This window comes from Thamnophis sirtalis, unplaced genomic scaffold (genome assembly GCF_051295495.1).
Source record: "Thamnophis sirtalis isolate CommonGarterSnake01/CBP01778 unplaced genomic scaffold, rThaSir2_p1.2 scaffold_2, whole genome shotgun sequence".
Taxonomy (NCBI): domain Eukaryota; kingdom Metazoa; phylum Chordata; class Lepidosauria; order Squamata; family Natricidae; genus Thamnophis; species Thamnophis sirtalis.
The window spans coordinates 102,020,852-102,040,204 of record NW_028261382.1 but is presented as its reverse complement, the minus strand read 5'-3'; the positions used below and the strand labels follow the sequence as shown (position 1 = coordinate 102,040,204).

Below are 19,353 nucleotides of genomic sequence, written 5' to 3'. Positions count from 1 at the left end.
CACAAGCCGAGGGGCAACGGGTGGGGGTGGTGGTTAATCGTTGTGGGGGTAGCATCCCAGATACTTTGTGTTGGACAAATGGGGCAGCAAAGAGAGACCTTTTGGCTGGAAAGAAACGAGATTTTGCAGAAAGGCAAAGCTGGTTTTAATTTTTTCTCTCTCTCTCTGGAGGATTTGCAACCTCTCCTCTTTTGCGAGCTTTCCTTAACGGTTCCTGCCCAGCTTTGGACTCCTAGCCATTTGTAACGTAGACCTGTCTGGATGCTTTTAATACACATAAATGCAAGCAAAATGTTCACACTTGTTGACAAGGTGCATTTCTTACAAAGAGAAGACAAAGAGGAGGAGGGGGGAGGAGGAGGAGGAGGAGAAGGGGGAGGAGGTCTTCCTTAATGTTCTATGACCTTGGTGGTTTTCTTGCAGACTTTTCATTATCAAACTAGGCAACATCATCAGTGCTACAAGGGAATAGGGAATGAGGTTTGGGAGGAGGAGGAGGAAAAAAACTGTGGGGTTCTTGGGGGTCTTTGAACTTGTTTGGTTTCTTGCCAACGTTTCATTAACCAACTAGGCAACACAATCCATGCTACAGGGGAGTAGGGTTTGTGGTGTGGAAGAGGAGGAGGAGGAAGAAGAAGAAGATGGTGAGGTCCTTGCTGCTCTCTGAGAACACCTGTTTTTTTGAAGATGTTACCCAACTAAGTAACCTCATCAGTCTTAGAGGGGGTGGGGGGCTTTTGTAGCAGGACTAGATGAAAGAAGAGGAGGAGGAGAACAGGGGCATTCTAGGTGCCTAAGTGGGAAAATAGGAAGGGGGGTCATATGAAGATTCAGGTTAATGTCCAGTTTCCAAATAGCATCCAAAATTAAATCAGAGTCCAAGGCAAAGGATTCCTCAGAGTTCCAATTTATGAAGAGAGCCATGTTGGCACATCTGGGGAAACCCGAATCTGAAGGCTTCCCGGTTTTCCCCACCTGGCTGAAAGTTCAAGATCTTGCCCTTCCGCCCCCACCCCAGGTCCACCCCATGGTCCAATCTCCCACTGCCACGCTGGCAGCTTCCACCCATCCAGTTCCGGTCAGGTGCAGAGACAAAAGATGACCTTGGCTTTCTAAGAAGAATGTTGTTATGGCTACATAGAGTCTAACTCCGTATAATCCCCCTCCCATTTCCCCAGGAGAGAAAATAGTAGAAAGTGTGGCAGGCCTGAAGGCCAAAGGACAAGATGGTTTGCAGGCATGAAAGCCTGAGCTTGGTGGTTTTCTTGCAGATTTCTCCTTACCCAGTTAAGTAACATCATCAGTGCTAGAAAACAGGGAGGTTGGTGGAGGAGGACTGGGGGGTCTCTGAGCTTGCTTGTTTTTCTGCAGATGTTTCATGACCCAACTAGATAACATCATCAGCGTTAGAAAGGAGAGGGGTTTGCAGAATACAGGAGGAGGAAGAGGAGGAGGAAGATGACCGTGGGGTCCTTGGTGCTCTCTCAGCTTGGTGCTTCTCTTCCAGACTTTTTATTACCCAACTAGGGAACATCATCAGTCTTCGAAGAGAGTTTGGTTTTCAGAGAGGAGGAGGAGGACGGTAGAAGTCCTGGAGGACGGTAGAAGTCCTCGTGTCTCTCTGAGCTCGGTGGTTCTCTTGAAGACCTTCCGTGACCCCACAAGGTCGCATCGCGAGTGGGCAAAGGATGCCTCCTCCTCCTCCTCCTCCTCCTCCTTCTTCCTCTCCTCCTCCTTCTTCTCCTCTTCCTCCTCCACTTCCTCCTCCTCCTCCTTCTTCTTCCTCTCCTCCTTCTTCTCCTCCTCTTCCTCTCCTCCTCCTTCTTCTTCCTCTCCTCCTCTTCCTCCTCCTCCTCCTCCTTCCTCTCCTCCTCCTCCTCCTCCTCCTCCTTCTTCTCCTCCTCCTCTTCTCCTCCTCCTTCTTCTTCCTCTCCTCCTCCTTCTTCTCCTTCTTCTCCTCTTCCTCCTCCACTTCCTCCTCCTCCTCCTCCTCCTTCTTCCTCTCCTCCTCCTCCTCCTCCTCCTTCTTCTCCTTCTCCTCCTCCTCCTTCTTCTTACCCCTCCTCCTCCTCCTTCTTCCTCTCCTCCTCCTCCTTCTTCCTCTCCTCCTCCTCCTCCTTCCTCTCCTCCTCCTCCTCCTCTCCTCCTCCTCCTCCTCCTCCTCCTCCTCCTCCTCCTTCTTCCTCTCCTCCTCCTCCTCCTTCTTCTCCTTCTCCTCCTCTTCCTCCTCCTCCTTCTTCTTACCCCTCCTCCTCCTCCTTCTTCCTCTCCTCCTCCTCCTTCTTCCTCTCCTCCTCCTCCTCCTTCCTCTCCTCCTCCTCCTCCTCTCCTCCTCCTCCTCCTCCTCCTCCTCCTCCTCCTCCTCCTCCTCCTCCTCCTCCTCCTCCTCTCTTTGGATCCAGCCTCCCTGCCCCACCGACACAGCTGGGGCCGCCCCATCCTTCCCCGGCTGCCAGCAGCCAAAGGCCGACTCTTCTTCTCCCTCCCTCCCCATCCCTCCACCCCCACCCCCCCACCGGTGATTCAGCTCCGCTCATCCCCACCGAGCAGCCACGGAGCTAATAAAAGATTGATTGGGAAGAGAGGCGCAATCTGCCACGCTCGGCACTTCCCTGCCCCTCGTCCCGGGGATGGAGGGCTGCAGCGAGGGGGCGATTAGCAGCCCCCTCCCCTTCGATCGGGCTGCCTTTATGTCTCCCTCTCCGTTGCTTTATCTCCGTGATTTAAGGTCCTGTCTTTGTCGGCGTTCCCGATAGAGCTGAGCGCGGCTGCCTGATCAAAGAGCCTTGCTTTTTGAAACTTGCTTTTTTGCATAAGGGAAGCCAGCCTGGCGAGTTTTCAGGAGAGGCTGCCCCATCTGGGTGGGGCAAGTTGGCACTTTGTCCTTGGTTCTCCAGGAAAACGTCTTGAAAAGCACTGGGGGGGGGGGGCAGAATTGTTATCTGCAGATAAGAGCATCTTAAAGTCTAGACCAGTGTTTCTCAACCTTGGCAACTTGAAGATGTCCGGACTTCAACTCCCAGAATTCCCCAGCCAGCGACTTATATACCGCTTCATAGGGCTTTCAGCCCTCTCTAAGCGGTTTACAGAGTCAGCATATCACCCCCAACAACAATCCGGGTCCTCATTTTACCCACCTCGGAAGGATGGAAGGCTGAGTCAACCTGGAAGGAAGGAAGGAAGGAAGGAAGGAAGGAAGGAAGGAAGGAAGGAAGGAAGGAAGGAAGGAAGGAAGGAAAAGGAGGGAGGGAGGGATAGGGGAGAAGGAAGGAATAGCAATAGCAGTTAGACTTATATACCGCTTCCTAGGGCTTTCAGCCCTCTCTAAGCGGTTTACAGAGTCAGCATATTGCCCCCAACAACAATCCGGGTCCTCATTTCACCCACCTCGGAAGGATGGAAGGCTGAGTCAACCTTGAGCCGGTGAGATTAGAACTGCCGAACTGCAGATAGCAATCAGCTGAAGTGGCCTGCAGTACTGCACCTTAACCACTGCGCCACCTTGGCTCTTCGCGTCTATCCCCAGTCCACAACACAAAGTCCTTTCCGCCCTTCCAGGAAGGTCCCAGACCACTGGGGAAATCTAATTTTTTTTTACTATTGGTTCTGTGGGCGTGGCTTGGTGGGGGGTCATGTGACTGGGTGGGTGTGGCTATATAATGATGTAACTGGGGGATCAAAAGACAGAAACTCCCTTTAACAATGTCCTGCTGGAGCAGGGTTGGACTAGATGACCTCCAGGTCCCTTCCAGCCCTGGACTATCCTCTGAAGCTGCGTCTAGTGCCAGGTTTGTAGTCCTTCCTTCCTCTCATTTGTCCCTCCTTCCCTTTCTTCCTTCCTTTCTTTCTTTCTTTCTTTCTTTCTTTCTTTCTTTCTTTCTTTCTTTCTCTTTCTCTTTGTTTCCTTCTTTCTTTCCTTCTCAGCACTCCCCCACTCCCTTTTTTTGGCCTGGGAGCAAAAACGAACACCCCACCCCCGTGTTTCCGGAGAGCCTGTTAAAAAAAAAATGCTTTAAAAGTAAAATAAAATAAAAAAGTTCTGAAGCGCAGCTGTGCGATCATCAGAATGGGTTTTTTAAACTCTTTTTTTAGTATTTTTTGCTACCGGTTCTAGCGAACCAGCCCGAACCGGTAGTATTTCACCCCTGCTCCACGCCTCTTGGCTAACAGTAAGGACAATAATTAGCCAGGGGAACTACTTGCCTCCAGAAGTTGTGCTCTTATCATGGGAGGTTTTGAAGGGATTGGACAGCCACCTATCTGAAACGGCAGAGAGCAGCGATGGGGAACCTTTTTGGCACCAAGGGCCCAAAGCCGAATGCTTGTGCATGCAGGTACATATGTGCGCACCGTAAACCTGAAGGCCAGCTGGCAAAAAAACAGCCAAAAAACAGGCATGCAGGCCTGGTCAGCTGGTCTTCTGGTTTCTGCCACATACATGCACAGCCAGATAGTCTTCATGTTTGCCGCAGCACCAGAAACCCGAAAACCAGCTGGCCGGGGCACCCATGCCAGTATTTTGGCTGGGTTTTGGGGGCCATTTTCCAGGCAATTTTCCAGCTGTTTTCTGGGCTGTTTTCAGTCCATTTGGGGGCATTTTTGGCTTGAAAGACAGTTTGGAAATGGTCCCAAAACGGCCTGAAAACCACCAGAAAAATGGCCTGGAAAACAGCCCAGAAAACAGCCTTGAAAATGACCCAGAAATGATCCAAAAAATGGCTTGAGAACAGCCTGAAAAGGGCTCAAAAATTGCTTTTTGGGGGCTGTTTTCAAGGCCGTTTCCAGGCCATTTTCCGGCACTCCGACAGCCACAAAGACCAGCTGTCCAGCGTGCTGGAAATCAGCAACTGGCAATGGCATGGGTGCCCATCACGGGCATAGAGCCTCCTGCTTGAGCAGGGGGTTGGACCAGAAGACCTCCGAGGTCCCTTCTCTTATTCTGAGAAAGTTTACAGATGAATAGGGTTGGAAGGGACCATGGAGGTCATCTAGTCCAAGCAGGAGACCCTACACCATTTCTGAAGGCAGCCCAGTCTCTTCTTGAAAGCTTCCAGTGATGAAGCTCTCCGAAGGCAACTTCTGTTTTCAAAGAAAGAAACCAAGTCATATTTTCCCCTCATGCCTCAGTCAGCACTGGGGCTCTCGATTCCCTCCTTCTGTCTGGGGTCTCTGATGTGGGTCCCCAACCATCCTCTGATGCAGAGGAAGTCCCTTCCATCGGCCAAGCTCTCGGGGTCACCAGAGGAGCGTGAGATGTCAGACTTCCCCATGGCTGACCCTCTGGCCTTCTTGGCCGTCGACCCACCTTCCACAGGTGTCCACCTCCACACTCCTCAAGGTGTGAATGGAGCTGATGGCCAACATCTGCCCAAGACTTAGCACCAAGACCGAGGAGTCCTTCTCTCAAGCAGTCTCACTCCTCCTTGTAACAGCATTGCAAAAAAGTCATTAAGAGCTGTTAACTTAATTTTGAGAAGCTTCTTCTCCGGGAATATTGCACTGTTTAACCAGGGCATACAATTAAGAGTAAGATTTAGTTTATTTGTATGCCGCCCTTCTCCAGGAGGGACTCAGGGCGGCGAACAACTCAAAAGGGGAAAAGGGGATACAAACACAATACACGCAATTAAAATACACAAGAGTCATACAACCATACAAGCCGAGAGGGGAGGGGAACTCATCAACCCCAGGCCTGCCGGCACAGCCAGGTTTTGACGGCTTTCCGGAAGGCCTGGAGAGAGGTGAGGGTCCGAATCTCCACGGGGAGTTCATTCCAAAACCTTTGCCAGACCAATTCTCGGATACAGCTCGCCTGCCTGGATCGAGCGGCTCCAGAGGTATTTCACGAGAAGGGTCCTCCACTACTCTGCTCGCAACAGAATCCCTTTTGCCACCAGGCTCGAAGTTTTGCGCTTAGGCAACTTAGAACTACGCCGATTAAGGTCTGGCCTAAGCGTAGTACACACAATTGTCTGCTACAACGTCCTACCTGTCAATGACTACTACAGCTTCAACCTCAATGATACACGGGCAAACAATCGATAAAAACTCAAGGTAAACGGCTCCAAACTCGATTGCAAAAAATACGACTTCAGCCACAGAGGGGTCAACGCCCGGAATGCTCTACCCGACTCCCTTGTTACATCCTCAAACCCCCATAATTTAAACCTAAGACTCTCTACTGTTGACCTCACCCCATTCGCAAGAATTCCATAACGGGGGCGTGCATTAGCGCACCAGAGTGCCTCCCTGTCCTCCTGTCCCCGTTTATGCGTACCCATTTTCTGCGTTGATGTCCATGTTCATACTTCTACCTGTGAGGATCTCATACATGTTTGACAAAGTAAATAAATAAATTTCCGGGAGGATACCAGGCCGGAGAAAGCCTTCATCGCCGCTCAGGACAAATCAAGCTCTCCATTCCTAGCAGGTCTGGAGCTGAATTCCTGGATAATTTCTACCCCTTCCTGCAACAGCAGGTTGTTGCGTATCCTGAATATTGCGAGTAAATTTTCCTTCCTGCGCCTGAGGATTATTTGGGTCTCGACGGCGTCGTAACCGAGGTGAACAAATCACTTCAGCCTCGGAAAATTGCAGCTATCAATTTTGGCGGAGTCTCCCACCACCTCAGGAGCCCCCCAATAAAAGAGGCTCTCGGCTAATGAGGAAGCAAACGCTTGCCGTTGCCTTGAAGTCTTCTCCGTATTCATTAGCGCCCGTCTCTCCGGGGCTGCTCCTGTGTGTAAGTTCCTCTTTCTTTAAATACGTTTTCATGACCCTCTCGGATGGGGTCTTTGTTGAGGTGGGGGGGAAAGAGAAATCAGTCCTCCACGTCGGATCCTTTCTGTCCGACCTGGGAAGCACCGACAGTCACAGAAGAAGGGATCTTACTTTGCACTCTTCGTTTTTGAAACAGGTCTTTAAACATTTCTTTCATTTCATTTCATTTATTATATTTATATGCCGCCCTTTTCCCCCGAAGGGGACTCAGGGCGGCTAACAAATCAAATCAGGGAAGGGGGGGGGGTACAGACAAAAATAAAAAATAAAAATGATACATAACAATACATAATTTAAAAACACACAACAGTCATACCATTCAAGACGGGGGCAACAGCTCTTTAGCCCCAGGCCTGTCGGAACAGCCAGGTTTTAACAGCTTTGCGGAAGGCCTGGAGGGTGGTGAGGGTTCGAATCTCCACGGGGAGCTCGTTCCAAAGGGTCGGAGCAGCCACAGAGAAGGCTCTCCTCCGGGTAGTCGCCAGTCGACACTGGCCGGCGGATGGAATTCGGAGGAGGCCTCTAGCGCCTTGAAGCGTATCCGGAGACCAATAGGCAGCCAGTGCAGCTCGCGGAGGATAGGTGTTAAATAAAACATCATGCTAAAACAAAGGGATGGAGGGAAAGGATAAAGCACAATCGATGGGTTACCTCTGGCTCCTCAAAGTTGGGGCTCCAGGTTCAAGAGAGACTTATGGGCCTTGGGGAGGGTGAAGGGAATTGTTTGCCTGGGGACGGGGGGCTCCCACTGCTGACTTCAGGAAGAAGGAGGGGATATTCCATTCAATTATCTTTTTAGGGAGGAAGACAATGGGTTTTTGTCCAGAGAGGGTCAGGAAGGAAGCAAGAGGTGCGAAGTCCATGAGGGAGAACCTATCGCAGGCATGCTGGAAGTGGCATGAAGAGGCGTCTCTTGGGCCATGCCAGCCATCGCCCGTTGCTCTTTGGGTTTCCAGCACCCACAGGGGCACCCGCCCACCTGGTCTTCCTGTTTCTGGTGCGCAGGCATGCGTGAAGACCAGCTGGCCGGTGTGCACGCATGCGCTAGAAACCAGAAGAACATCTTCTTGATGCACGCATGCGCACAAAAGGGGCTGCGCTTCCGGTTTCCAGCATGTGCGCGCGCAGACGCTCCAATTCCGGCACTTTGGGCTGAAAAGGTTCACCAACCTTGTCCCAGGTGTTCTCTGAGCTTGGTGGTTTCCTTGAAACTAGGTAATATCATCAGTCATCCTATCCCTTTTCCTTTCCTTCCCTCCTAGTGAGAATCATCAACCAACGGAACAGAATTTCCCTTCGGAAGTTGTGGGAGCTTCATCCCTGGAGGCTTTCAAGAAGAGACTGGGCTGCCATTGGTCAGAAATGGTGTAGGGTCTCCTTCTTGGGTAGGAGGGTTGGACTAGATGACCTGCAAGGTCCCTTCCAACTCTGTTAATCTGTTAACAAAAAGGGTTGTTAAAAAGATGCAGAGACTCTAGAACAGTGTTTCTCAACCTTGGCGACTTTAAGTCCTGGGGACTTCAACTCCCAGAATCCCCCAGCCAGCTCTCGCTCCTCCCTTCCCTCCTCTCCTTCCTTCCTTCTCTCCTTGCTTCCTCCCTCCCTCCATTTCTTCTCTGCTTCCTTCCTTCCCATCTTCCTTCCTTCTCTCCTTCCTTCCTTCTTTCCTTCCTTCCTTCCTTCCTTCTTCCTTCCTTCCCACCTTCCTTCCTTTCAGTATCTCAGGGGTTGCCACAAAGAAGAGGGAGTCAAACTACTCTCCCAGGCACCTGAGGGTGGAACAAGAAGCAATGGATGGAAACTAATCAAGGAGAGATCCTTCCTTCTCTCCTCCCTTCCTTCTCTCCTCCCTTCCCTCCTCTCCTCCCTTCCCTCCTCTCCTCCCTTCCCTCTCTCCTTGCTTCCTCCCTCCCTCCATTTCTTCTCTGCTTCCTTCCTTCCCATCTTCCTTCCTTCTCTCTTTCCTTCCTTCTTTCCTTCCTTCTTTCCTTCCTTCCCACCTTCCTTCCTTTCAGTATCTCAGGGGTTGCCACAAAGAAGAGGGAGTCAAACTATTCTCCCAGGCACCTGAGGGCAGAACAAGAAGCAATGGGTGGAAACTAATCAAGGAGAGATCCTTCCTTCTCTCCTCCCTTCCTTCTCTCCTCCCTTCCCTCCTCTCCTCCCTTCCCTCCTCTCCTCCCTTCCCTCTCTCCTTGCTTCCTCCCTCCCTCCATTTCTTCTCTGCTTCCTTCCTTCCCATCTTCCTTCCTTCTCTCTTTCCTTCCTTCTTTCCTTCCTTCTTTCCTTCCTTCCCACCTTCCTTCCTTTCAGTATCTCAGGGGTTGCCACAAAGAAGAGGGAGTCAAACTATTCTCCCAGGCACCCTGAGGGCAGAACAAGAAGCAATGGGTGGAAACTAATCAAGGAGAGATCCTTCCTTCTCTCCTCCCTTCCTTCTCTCCTCCCTTCCCTCCTCTCCTCCCTTCCCTCCTCTCCTTCCTTCCTTCTCTCCTTGCTTCCTCCCTCCCTCCATTTCTTCTCTGCTTCCTTCCTTCCCATCTTCCTTCCTTCTCTCTTTCCTTCCTTCTTTCCTTCCTTCCCACCTTCCTTCCTTCCAGTATCTCAGGGGTTGCCCCAATGAAGAGGGAGTCAAACTATTCTCCCAGGCACCTGAGGGTAGAACAAGAAGCAATGGGTGGAAACTAATCAAGAAGAGATCCTTCCTTCTCTCCTCCCTTCCTTCTCTCCTCCCTTCCCTCCTCTCCTCCCTTCCCTCTCTCCTTGCTTCCTCCCTCCCTCCATTTCTTCTCTGCTTCCTTCCTTCCCATCTTCCTTCCTTCTCTCCTTCCTTCCTTCTTTCTTTCCTTCCTTCCTTCTTTCCTTCCTTCCCACCTTCCTTCCTTCCAGTATCTCAGGGGTTGCCCCAAAGAAGAGGGAGTCAAACTATTCTCCAAGGCACCTGAGGGTAGAACAAGAAGCAACGGATGGAAACTAATCAAGGAGAGAAGCTAAGGAGAATTAGACAAAACAATTATTTGAGGGGCTGCCCCAAAGAAGAGAGGGGGGGGGTCAACTTATTTTCCAAAGCACCAGAAGGAAAAGCAGCAGATGTAAATTATCCAAGCAACCTAGAACTAAGGAAAACATTTTTGACATTTAATGAGAACAATTAATTTGCAAAGTCAACGGAGAAGCCAAATTCACTTCCCCATCACCTTCTGCAACTCTTCTCTTGACAGTTGTGGCAAGGAAGGTCGCGAAACAGAGCAGAACCCGCTGAACAACTGTCTCCCCTAGCAACAGAAACTTGGGGCTCAGTTGCGATCGTTAAGATGAGGACTACCTGTATTTAGGGAGGCACATGGGGCAGGGGGTGGGATTCAATCTTTTTTTTAACGACTGATTCTGTGGGCGTGGCTTGGTGGGCGTGGCAGGGGAAGGATACTGCAAAATCCCCATTGCCTCCTGATCAGCCTGGGACTCGGGAGGCAGAGAATAGATGGGGGCGTGGCCAGCCAGAGGTAGTATTTTCCGGTTCTTGAACTATTCAAAATTTCCACTACCGGTTCTCCAGAACTGGTGAGAACCTGCTGAATGGCCCCTCTGGTCTGCATGGAAACCACCAAGCTCAGAAAGCACCAAGGACCCTTCAGTTCTCCTCCTTCTCCAACTCCTTGCAAACCTCCTTCTCTATTCCCTTGTAGCACTGATGAGGTTACCTGGCTGGATCATAAAACGTCTGCAAGAAAACAACCAAACTCAGAAAGCACCAAGGACCCCATAGTCATAGTCGTAGTCGTAGTCGTAGTCGTCCTCCTCCTCCTCCTCCTCCTCCTCCTCCTCCTCCTCCTCCTCCTCCTCTTCCTCTTCCTCTTCCTCTTCCTCTTCCTCCTCCTCCTCCCAAACCTCATTCCCTATTCCCTTGTAGCACTGATGAGGTTACCTGGCTAAGTCATACAATGTCTGAACCAGTGGTGGGATTCAAATGTTTTTACTGCCAGATTTGTGGGTGTGGCATGGTGGGGGTGACATGGCTTGGTGGGCATGACAGGGGAAGGATACTGCAAAATCCACATTCCCTCCCGATCAGCTGGGACTCAGGAGGCAGAGAATAGATGGGGCGTGGCCAGCCAGAGGTGGTATTTACCGGTTCTTGAACTATTCAAAATCTCCGCTACCGGTTCTCCAGAACTGCTCAGAACCTGCTGAAGACCCACCTCTGACGTGGGGTCCTTGATGGCACCCCAAGGAGGCCCCGGCCTCAAATCTTCCCAGCACAGAAAAGTCATCTTGGGGACACCTACTTGCTCCAGCGGGTGCTTGAAAGGCGATCTGGCTTGGCCTGGCCTCCGCTGCCTGCCTTCGGGGCCAGCATTCCCAGGTGCAGCCTCTCCCCTTCCCCGGAGCCCTCGGGCTGGGAATTGGGGTGGTTTCTCTTTCAGTGACGGTGTTGAGTGTCCTTAGCACCCTGCTCTGGCTCTTGGCACACTCAGCCGTCAAGGGGCGATGGCGCCCTTCGAAGACATTTCTAGGGACAAAAGCTTGACCTGGTGTCTTGAGGTCAGTGTTCAGAACGACAGAGTTGGAAGGGACCTTGGAGGTCTTCTAGTCCAACCCCCTGCCCAAGCAGGAGACTTCTGGGTGCAAGTTGTTCCACTGGTTAATTATTCTCACTGTCAGGAAATTTATCTTTAATTCCAAGTTGCTTCTCTCCTTGATTAGTGTCCATCCGTTGTTTCTTGAGATGCTTTGGAGAATAAGTTGACCTCCCTCTTCTTTGGGGCAGCCCCTCAAATACTGGAAGACTGCTATCATGTCACCCCCTAGTCCTTCCCTACTTTAGACGGACCTAGTTCCACAACCATTCATCCTGCACTTGAATTGAATAGAACAGAATAGATTGAATGGATTGAATTTAGAAATAAGAATGAAATCTCCTGAGACCAGCTTCTGAGAAAGGGACCACCCTCCCTTGCTTAAGAAGTGTTTAGAAGAAGGTCTTCTAACAGAATTGAAGGGACCTTGGAGGTCTTCTAGTCCAGCCCCCTGCTCAAGCAGGACACCCTCTACCATTTTGGACAGTAGTTCAATCAATCGGTATTGGAAGGGACCTTGGAGGTCTTCTAGTCCAGCCCCCTACTCAAGCAGGAGACCCCACCATTTCAGACAAGCGACTGTCCAGTCTCTTCTTAAAAACCCTCAGTGATGAAGCACCTACAACTTCTGGTGGCAAGCTGTTCCACTGGTTAATTGTCCTCACTGTTAGGAAATTTCTCCTTAGTTCCAAGTTGCTTCTCTCCTTGATTAGTTTCCATCCATTGCTTCATGTCCTGCCTTCAGGGGCTTTGGAGAATAGGTTGACCCCCTCCTCTTTGGGGCAGCCCCTCAAATATTGGAAGGCTGCTATCATGTCCCCCCTGGTCCTTCTCTTCCCTAGATTCAACAGACTCCATTCCAGCAGCTGTTCTGGTATATGAAAACAGAATAAGAGCATAGCAGAATTGGAAGGGACCTTGGAGGTCTTCTAGTCCAACCCCCTGCCTGCTTGTTGCTTGAGGGATACGTGACATGACAGAAAGAAGAAGAATATATTGTTGGAAGGGATGCTGAAGGTTCTCCAGTCCAACCCCGTCTCCTTTTCCTGTCCGTCCTAAAGCAAGACGTGAGGCTTTCTTGTGTTACTGCACACAGGAGCTGCGGGGAAAGGGGGGGCTGAGGTCTCCTTATGAGGGGGGGGGCTTGATTGGCAGCCTCAATCAAACTCTCCTGTCTAAATAGACCTCCCCCCCCCGAAACCCCATCCCCAGGCTTGGCTGGCTGCTGGCTCCCCAGCCTGGCATAGAAGCGTCCGTCCGTCCATCCGATGGGAGGCCTTGCCTGGGCTCCCTCCTTTAATGCCCCCTGTCCACGCAAGGAGGCAGCTGCTGAGATGGATCTGGGGCAGGGGGGGGGGGGTGTCTGACGTGTGTTCCTCTCCCTGTCCAGGCAGCTGCTGATCTTCTGGCACCCGGAGAGGGGATTCCAGGCCGAGGATCCCCATCTCCAGCACATACGTGTCCATGCGTGTCTGCCTTACTGGGGCGTTAGATCTCCCCTCTGGGTTGTTAGGGCTCATTCATGGTGGGAAGAAATACGGGGCCAGTTTTAGCTCTCTCAGTCTTGGTCCATGGAGGCCGGAGAGGGTCTTTGGGAAGAGTCAAAGGAGGGGGAAAGTCCGGCTGGGGCCTCCAGAGATCATCAGTCACTGTGCTTCATACTCCTTCTCTGGATGTTAATAACCAATACTTACTACTCTTCATTTCCCTCTTCCTCCTCCTCCTCCTCCTCCTCTTCTCCTCCTCCTCCTCTTCCCCTCCTCCTCCTCTTCCTTCCGCTCCTCCTCTTCTTCTCCTCCCTTCTCTTCTCCTCTCCATTCTCTTCTCTTCCTCCTCTCCTCCTTCTCTTCCTTCTTCTCCTCCTCTTCTTGTCCTCCTCTTCCTTCTCTTCTTCTCCTCTCCATTCTCTTCTTCTCCTCCTCCTCCTCTTCCTTCTGCTCCTCTTCTCCTCCTCCCTTCTCCTCTCCATTCTCTTCTTCTCCTCCTCCTCTCCTCCTCATCTTGCTTCTGCTCCTCCTCTTCTCCTCCTCCTCTTCCTTCTCTTCGTCTCCTCTCCATTCTCTTCTCCTCCTCCTCCTCTCCTCCTCCTCTTCCTTCTGCTCCTCCTCTTCTCCTCCTCCTCTTCTCTCCATTCTCTTCTTCTCCTCCTCCTCCTCTCCTCCTCCTCCTCCTCCTCCTCCAGTTCTGAGTTGCTGCCAGAGGCAGATCAGGCCGAAGGTCCACTGGGGACTTAGGCGGATCCCCTCCCTTCTCTCTTCCCACCCCCTCCCAGCCTCAATCTTGCAAACCACGGCTCAAACAGTTGGATGTAGGGCGCCCTCTGCCCCAAGCCAGGATTGGGTGTCTCAGGGTAATCCTTCACAGGGGGTGCCCAGGGGGGGCTGGGCAGCAAATCTTTCTTCCCTTCCATTTCTGAGAATGTGTCCGAATTATGCAAGATTAACAAGTGACATTCCAAAACTTACGAAGAACTGCAGCAGGAATTGGGTATGTCTAGTTTAATGAAAAGAAGGATCTGTATTGTTGCATTTTGGGGGGTATTTATTTATTTTCTATCCCGCCTTTTGTATTTTTGCAAATAAGTCAGGAGGGCGAACATATCCAATTCATCTCCCCCCTCCTTTTCCCCTCAACAACAACCCTGTGAGGAAAGTTGGGAGGAGAAAGAGAGAGAGAGGAAGAAGGATTTCCCATCCTTCTTCCAGCACACCTGTTTAAACTGAAAGAGACAGGTAAGAGTCCTTGGGTGGTGATAACCTTCCTTCCTTCCTTCCTCCTCCCTTCCCCTATCATTCCTTCCTTCTATCTTCCTTCTTTCTTTCTCACTTTCTCTCTCTCCTTTCTCTCCTGCTCTTTCTCTTTCTCTCTTACTTTCTCTTTCCCTCTTTCTCTCATTTCTCTGTTGCTTTTTTGTTCTGTCTCTGTCTGTCTTACACTTTCTTTATCTCTATCTCTTACTCTTTCTTTCTTCCTTTTTCTTTCTCTCTCTTTCTCACTTTCTGTGTTTTTCTCTCTTTGTTATCCCCTCTTTACTTTCTCCCTCTCTCTCTCTCTGTCTGTCTCTGTCTCTCTGTCTCTCTGTCTCTGTCTCTCTCTGTCTCTCTCTCTGTCTCTCTCTCTCTCTGTCTCTCTCTCTCTCTCTCTCTCTCTCTCTCTGTCTCTCTCTGTCTCTCTGTCTCTGCATTGAACAAGCCATGTTATTGTTTCGGGGTTTGTTTTGTTTTTTTAAAAAAAGCACAACAGGCTGGCTAGAGTGAATCCAAGCAGTTCAAATTGCTTTTATTAGCTTTATCAGGCCAAATCGATAATGCCCACCGTGCTATGAGCCACATGACATCTTTGCACAATCCAGATAATTGATCAATTACCGTCTGCCATCTTTCTCTTCAGGGTGTGGAGGGAGGGTCCCCATCTTTCCCCCCCGCCCCACCTCAACCCCAAATTAGATGACGCCAAGAAAGCAAACAAAATGGAAATATCCTTTGAGCCGAAACCTTGAGGCAACTCATGACTTCATGGGCTTCTCCGTGGGATTCCTGAGGAAAAAGGTCAGAACTGGGCTATTTGTCAACAATGCAGCCCCAGCTTGGCTTTCCTAGTGGCGCCCCATCCATCCGGACTCCACCTTAGGTGCTGCTCCCTGCTCTCTGGACGTGAACTGGACTTGGGGGGGTGGGGGAGCAGATTTCATGAACCTACCAAAATCATTTACCTTTTTCAGGTGGATGCTTCCCCTCGCTGAGCCTCTGGATCTCCTGGTGGCCTCCCATCCAGCTCCCATTTGGCGCTCCAGGTCGGCAATGCTCCTTGCAAGCAAGCCAAGGATCCTGGCAGCCCCTCTTTGTCCGTCTGTCTGTACGCACGTGTCTCTGTTGTGGGTGTGGCTGCCTGTTGTGCAACACCCAGACCTGCCAGGGTGATCCGTTCTCAGGGAGGGTGCTGTCCGCCACCGTCCCTGGGCAGAGGGAGGCGTGACTGAAAGGAAGGGCTTCCCAAGTAGGCTGCCTTCCCTCGGAGGCTCCTTGGGATGACACAGCCACGCCCTCTCCAGCACAAGCCCATCCATCAATCAATCCACAATAGAGCTGGAAGGGACCTTCGAGGACTTCTAGTCCAGCCCCTGTTCGAGCAGGAGACCCTCCCCCACTTCACTTCAGACAAAGTGCCTGTCTCTTTTTTTAAAAAAATAATAATTTATTTTATTATATCAAGCATGTATAAAATAGATAGAAGTATAAACATGATTATGAATACAGGAAATGGAGTAGGCACATAGTAGGCACATAGGCACATTTTATGCACGCCAATGTGCCCACCATGCCTGTCCTACCGTCCCTTCTTCATATCCATTTCCTGTATTCAATCAATCCACAATAGAGCTTGAAGGGACCTTCGAGGTCTTCTAGTCCAGCCCCTCCTTCAGCAGGAGGCCTTCCTCCACTTCAGACAAAGTGCCTCCCCCCCCCACTCTTCTGGCACAACTGCATGCCCCCCCCTCCCTCCCTGGCAGCAGTGCTGCCCTTTCCCACCCGGCCCTCTTCTTCTCCCCCTCTTCTTCCTCCTCCTTCTTCCCCCTCCTCTTCTTCCTCGCCCCTCTTCTTCCTCCTCCTCTTCCTTCTTCTCTTCTTCCTGATCTTCCTCTTCTTCCTTCCCCTCTTCTTCCTCCTCCTTCTTCCCCCTCCTCCTCCTCCTCTTTCTCTTCTTCCTCCCCCTCTTCTTCCTCCCCCTCCTTCCCCCTCCTCTTCTTCCTCGCCCCTCTTCTTCCTCCTCCTCTTCCTTCTTCTCTTCTTCCTTCTCTTCCTCTTCTTCCTCCTCCTTCTTCCCCCTCCTCCTCTTTCTCTTCTTCCTCCCCCTCTTCTTACTCCTCCTCCTCCTTCTTCGTCCTCTTCCTCGCCCCTCTTCTTCCTCCTCCTCTTCCTTCTTCTCTTCTTCCTTCTCTTCCTCTTCTTCCTTCCCCTCTTCTTCCTCCTCCTTCTTCCCCCTCCTCCTCCTCCTCTTTCTCTTCTTCCTCCCCCTCTTCTTCCTCCCCCTCCTTCCCCCTCCTCTTCTTCCTCGCCCCTCTTCTTCCTCCTCCTCTTCCTTCTTCTCTTCTTCCTTCTCTTCCTCTTCTTCCTCCTCCTTCTTCCCCCTCCTCCTCTTTCTCTTCTTCCTCCCCCTCTTCTTACTCCTCCTCCTCCTTCTTCGTCCTCTTCCTCCCCCTCTTCTTCCTCCTCTTCTTCCTCCTCCTCCTCTGTCAAGCCGCGAGCGCCCGGTTGGGTCTCCGCACGTGCGCGGGCAGCCCTTGCCGGGCGCGGCCGCTGGGGGAGCCTCCCACCCCCTCTGCCTCCCTCTCTCACCCCCCCTTCCTCCCCGTTCCTCCCTCCGCCCGGCTTCCAGCTGTTCCCGCGAGAGATTGACAGCTGGACGGCGGGGCGGCGATAGGCTCAGCCGGCGGCCCCGCCAGCCCCGTCCCCCTTATAGGCGGGGAGGCGGCTGCCCCCGCCCCGTCGGGCGGGGCCTGCCTGGCCTCGCTATAAAAGCCAGAGTGCGCCCTTCAGCACTTCAGTTGCGCGCGGAGGGGGGAGGCGGCGGGCCGGCGGCGGCGGCGGAGGGCGCAGCGCCGGGACCCTCGCGCGGATCGGGCCGGGGAGGGGGGCCCCGTCGAGGAAGCCCCCTCCCCGCAGCGGGGGCCTGGAGCCGTCTCCAGGGGCAGCCCAGACGGACCAGCCGCCCCACCCCCGGGGGCCCCTCCGACGGCCGGGGCGAGCGGGCGGCGGCGGCGGCGCCGTCGTCGGGGCGGGCGCGGCTCTGGCGTCCCGTGGCCCAGCCTGAGATGGCCTCGGAGCTGGCCCTGAGCGGGGCCGAGCTGCCCACCAGCCCGCTGGCCATCGAGTACGTCAACGACTTCGACCTGATGAAGTTCGAGGTGAAGAAGGAGCCGGCCGAGGCGGAGCGCTTCTGCCATCGCCTCCCGCCGCCCGGATCGCTCTCCTCCACGCCGCTCAGCACCCCCTGCTCCTCCGTGCCCTCCTCGCCCAGCTTCTGCGCGCCCAGCCCCGGCGGACAGCCCGCGCCAGGCCTCGGAGCCCCGACGGCAGCAGGAGGGGGAGGAGGCGGCGGCAACGGCCTTGGGCCGGGCAAAGCGGCGGCGCAGCTGGAGGATCTCTACTGGATGTCGAGCTACCAGCACCACCTCAACCCGAGGCGCTCAACCTGACCCCCGAGGACGCCGTCGAGGCGCTGATCGGAGCCCCGCACCACCCGGCTGCCGCCCACCACCACCACGGGCACCACGGTGGGCCGGGCGGCGGGGGAGCCCCCGGGGGCAGCTTCGACGGCTTCCGAGGGCAGCCCTTCCCGGGCGAAGAGCTGGCGCCGGGCTCCACCGGCCCGCACGCGCACCCGTCCCTGGCTCACCACCACCATCACCACCATCACCACCACGGGCCGGGCGGGGCCGGCGGGCACCACCACCACCACCACGGAGGCCACCACCACGGAGGCCACCACGGCCACCACCACCCCGGGCACCTGCACGCGCGGCTGGAGGAGCGCTTCTCCGACGAGCAGCTGGTCTCCATGTCGGTGCGCGAGCTGAACCGGCAGCTGCGCGGCTTCAGCAAGGAGGAGGTGATCCGGCTGAAGCAGAAGCGGCGGACGCTGAAGAACCGCGGCTACGCCCAGTCCTGCCGCTACAAGCGCGTCCAGCAGCGGCACATCCTGGAGAACGAGAAGTGCCAGCTGCAGGGCCAGGTGGAGCAGCTGAAGCTGGAGGTGACGCGCCTGGCCAAGGAGAGAGACCTCTACAAGGAGAAGTACGAGAAGCTGGCCGGGCGCGCCTTCCCCGCCGCCCCCAACGGCGCCCGGGAGCCCCCGCCCCAAGCCCCGCCGCCCCCCGGCCCCGCCAAGCCCGCGGACTTCTACCTGTGAGAGCGGGCCCCGACGGGGCGGACGAGCGGGGCGTTCCTGGCCCGGCCCGACGGAGGAGGACGCGGCCGCAGCGCTTGGAAGGAGGAGGAGGAGGAGGGGGATCCGCCCCTCGGTCTCTCTGTCTGCGCGTCTGTCCGTCCGCCCGGACGTGTGGACCCTCCGACGGCACAACAGATCCCCGCCTCGCCTGGACCCCTCTGGACGGAGAGAGGGACAGCGCCGCCTGGACGGACAGACAGATGGAGGGAAAGGAGCCGCTTGTCGTCGGCTGGGGGCGAAGGACGCTTCGACGGAGACCCCTCCCCACTTTCTTCTTCTTCTCCCCCCCCCCCGCGACCCCTGCATGCCGGCCATGTATGGGATTTAGCCCGGCTCGCCTCTCCTCCCCCGACGGGGCACCCTGCGCCCTCCGGCGCTCGCTCGCTCCTTCCTTCTCTTTCGATGGGGCGGCCCCGGGCGGCTCTTTGCCGGCGGGGGGACTCGGTTCGTTGGGCCTCGGAAGCTGGGTTTGAGTTTACTTTGTCTTTTTATCTGCCCCCCCATTCCCCCCTCCCCTTAATTCCTGATTTGTGTGTCTGTTTGTCCTTTTTTTAAAGACGGGGAACTGAGCCAATTAACTTATTAAAAGTGTCCACTTGTACAGCGGTCCCCTTTGCCCCCCCTCCCTCCCCTCTTCTCCCTCCCCCCCCCCGCGCCCCCACCCCTGATTTTCTCCAGCCTTCATTTGCTTGGTGTTTAAACGAAAAGAGAAAAAAAACGAACTTCAAACACGAGTCTTAAAATAAAAGTTTGTATGTAATAGCATGCAAATAATATAAGATTAATTTAACGATGATGTTGACAGCCGAATGCACTATATACAGTAATCAATTGGATTAAATAATGCTGTTTGTTTTATAGAGATTTAAAATTATCTATGCTGTTTAAAACAATTATTTGGGGAGGGGGGAAAAAGTTAAACACTCCTTTAAGATGATTTGAAAGGCAATAGATGAATATATGAGCTGCTATATTAATGTTACAAATACTATGCACCAGAATTATTTATTAAATGTCGAGGAAGCGAAACGTTAAGTCGGAACCTTGA

At 53.4% G+C, this 19,353-nt stretch overlaps 1 protein-coding gene across 1 annotated transcript; it reads left to right on the top strand.

The window, feature by feature from the left end:
* Positions 1-16,926: 16,926 nt before the first annotated feature.
* Positions 16,927-18,397, top strand: MAFA (MAF bZIP transcription factor A). Its single transcript, XM_087703804.1, is given in 2 exon segments — positions 16,927-17,536; positions 17,539-18,397. Coding segments are annotated over 2 exon segments (1,095 nt in total). The 5' UTR covers positions 16,927-17,169; the 3' UTR covers positions 18,267-18,397.
* Positions 18,398-19,353: the final 956 nt, after the last annotated feature.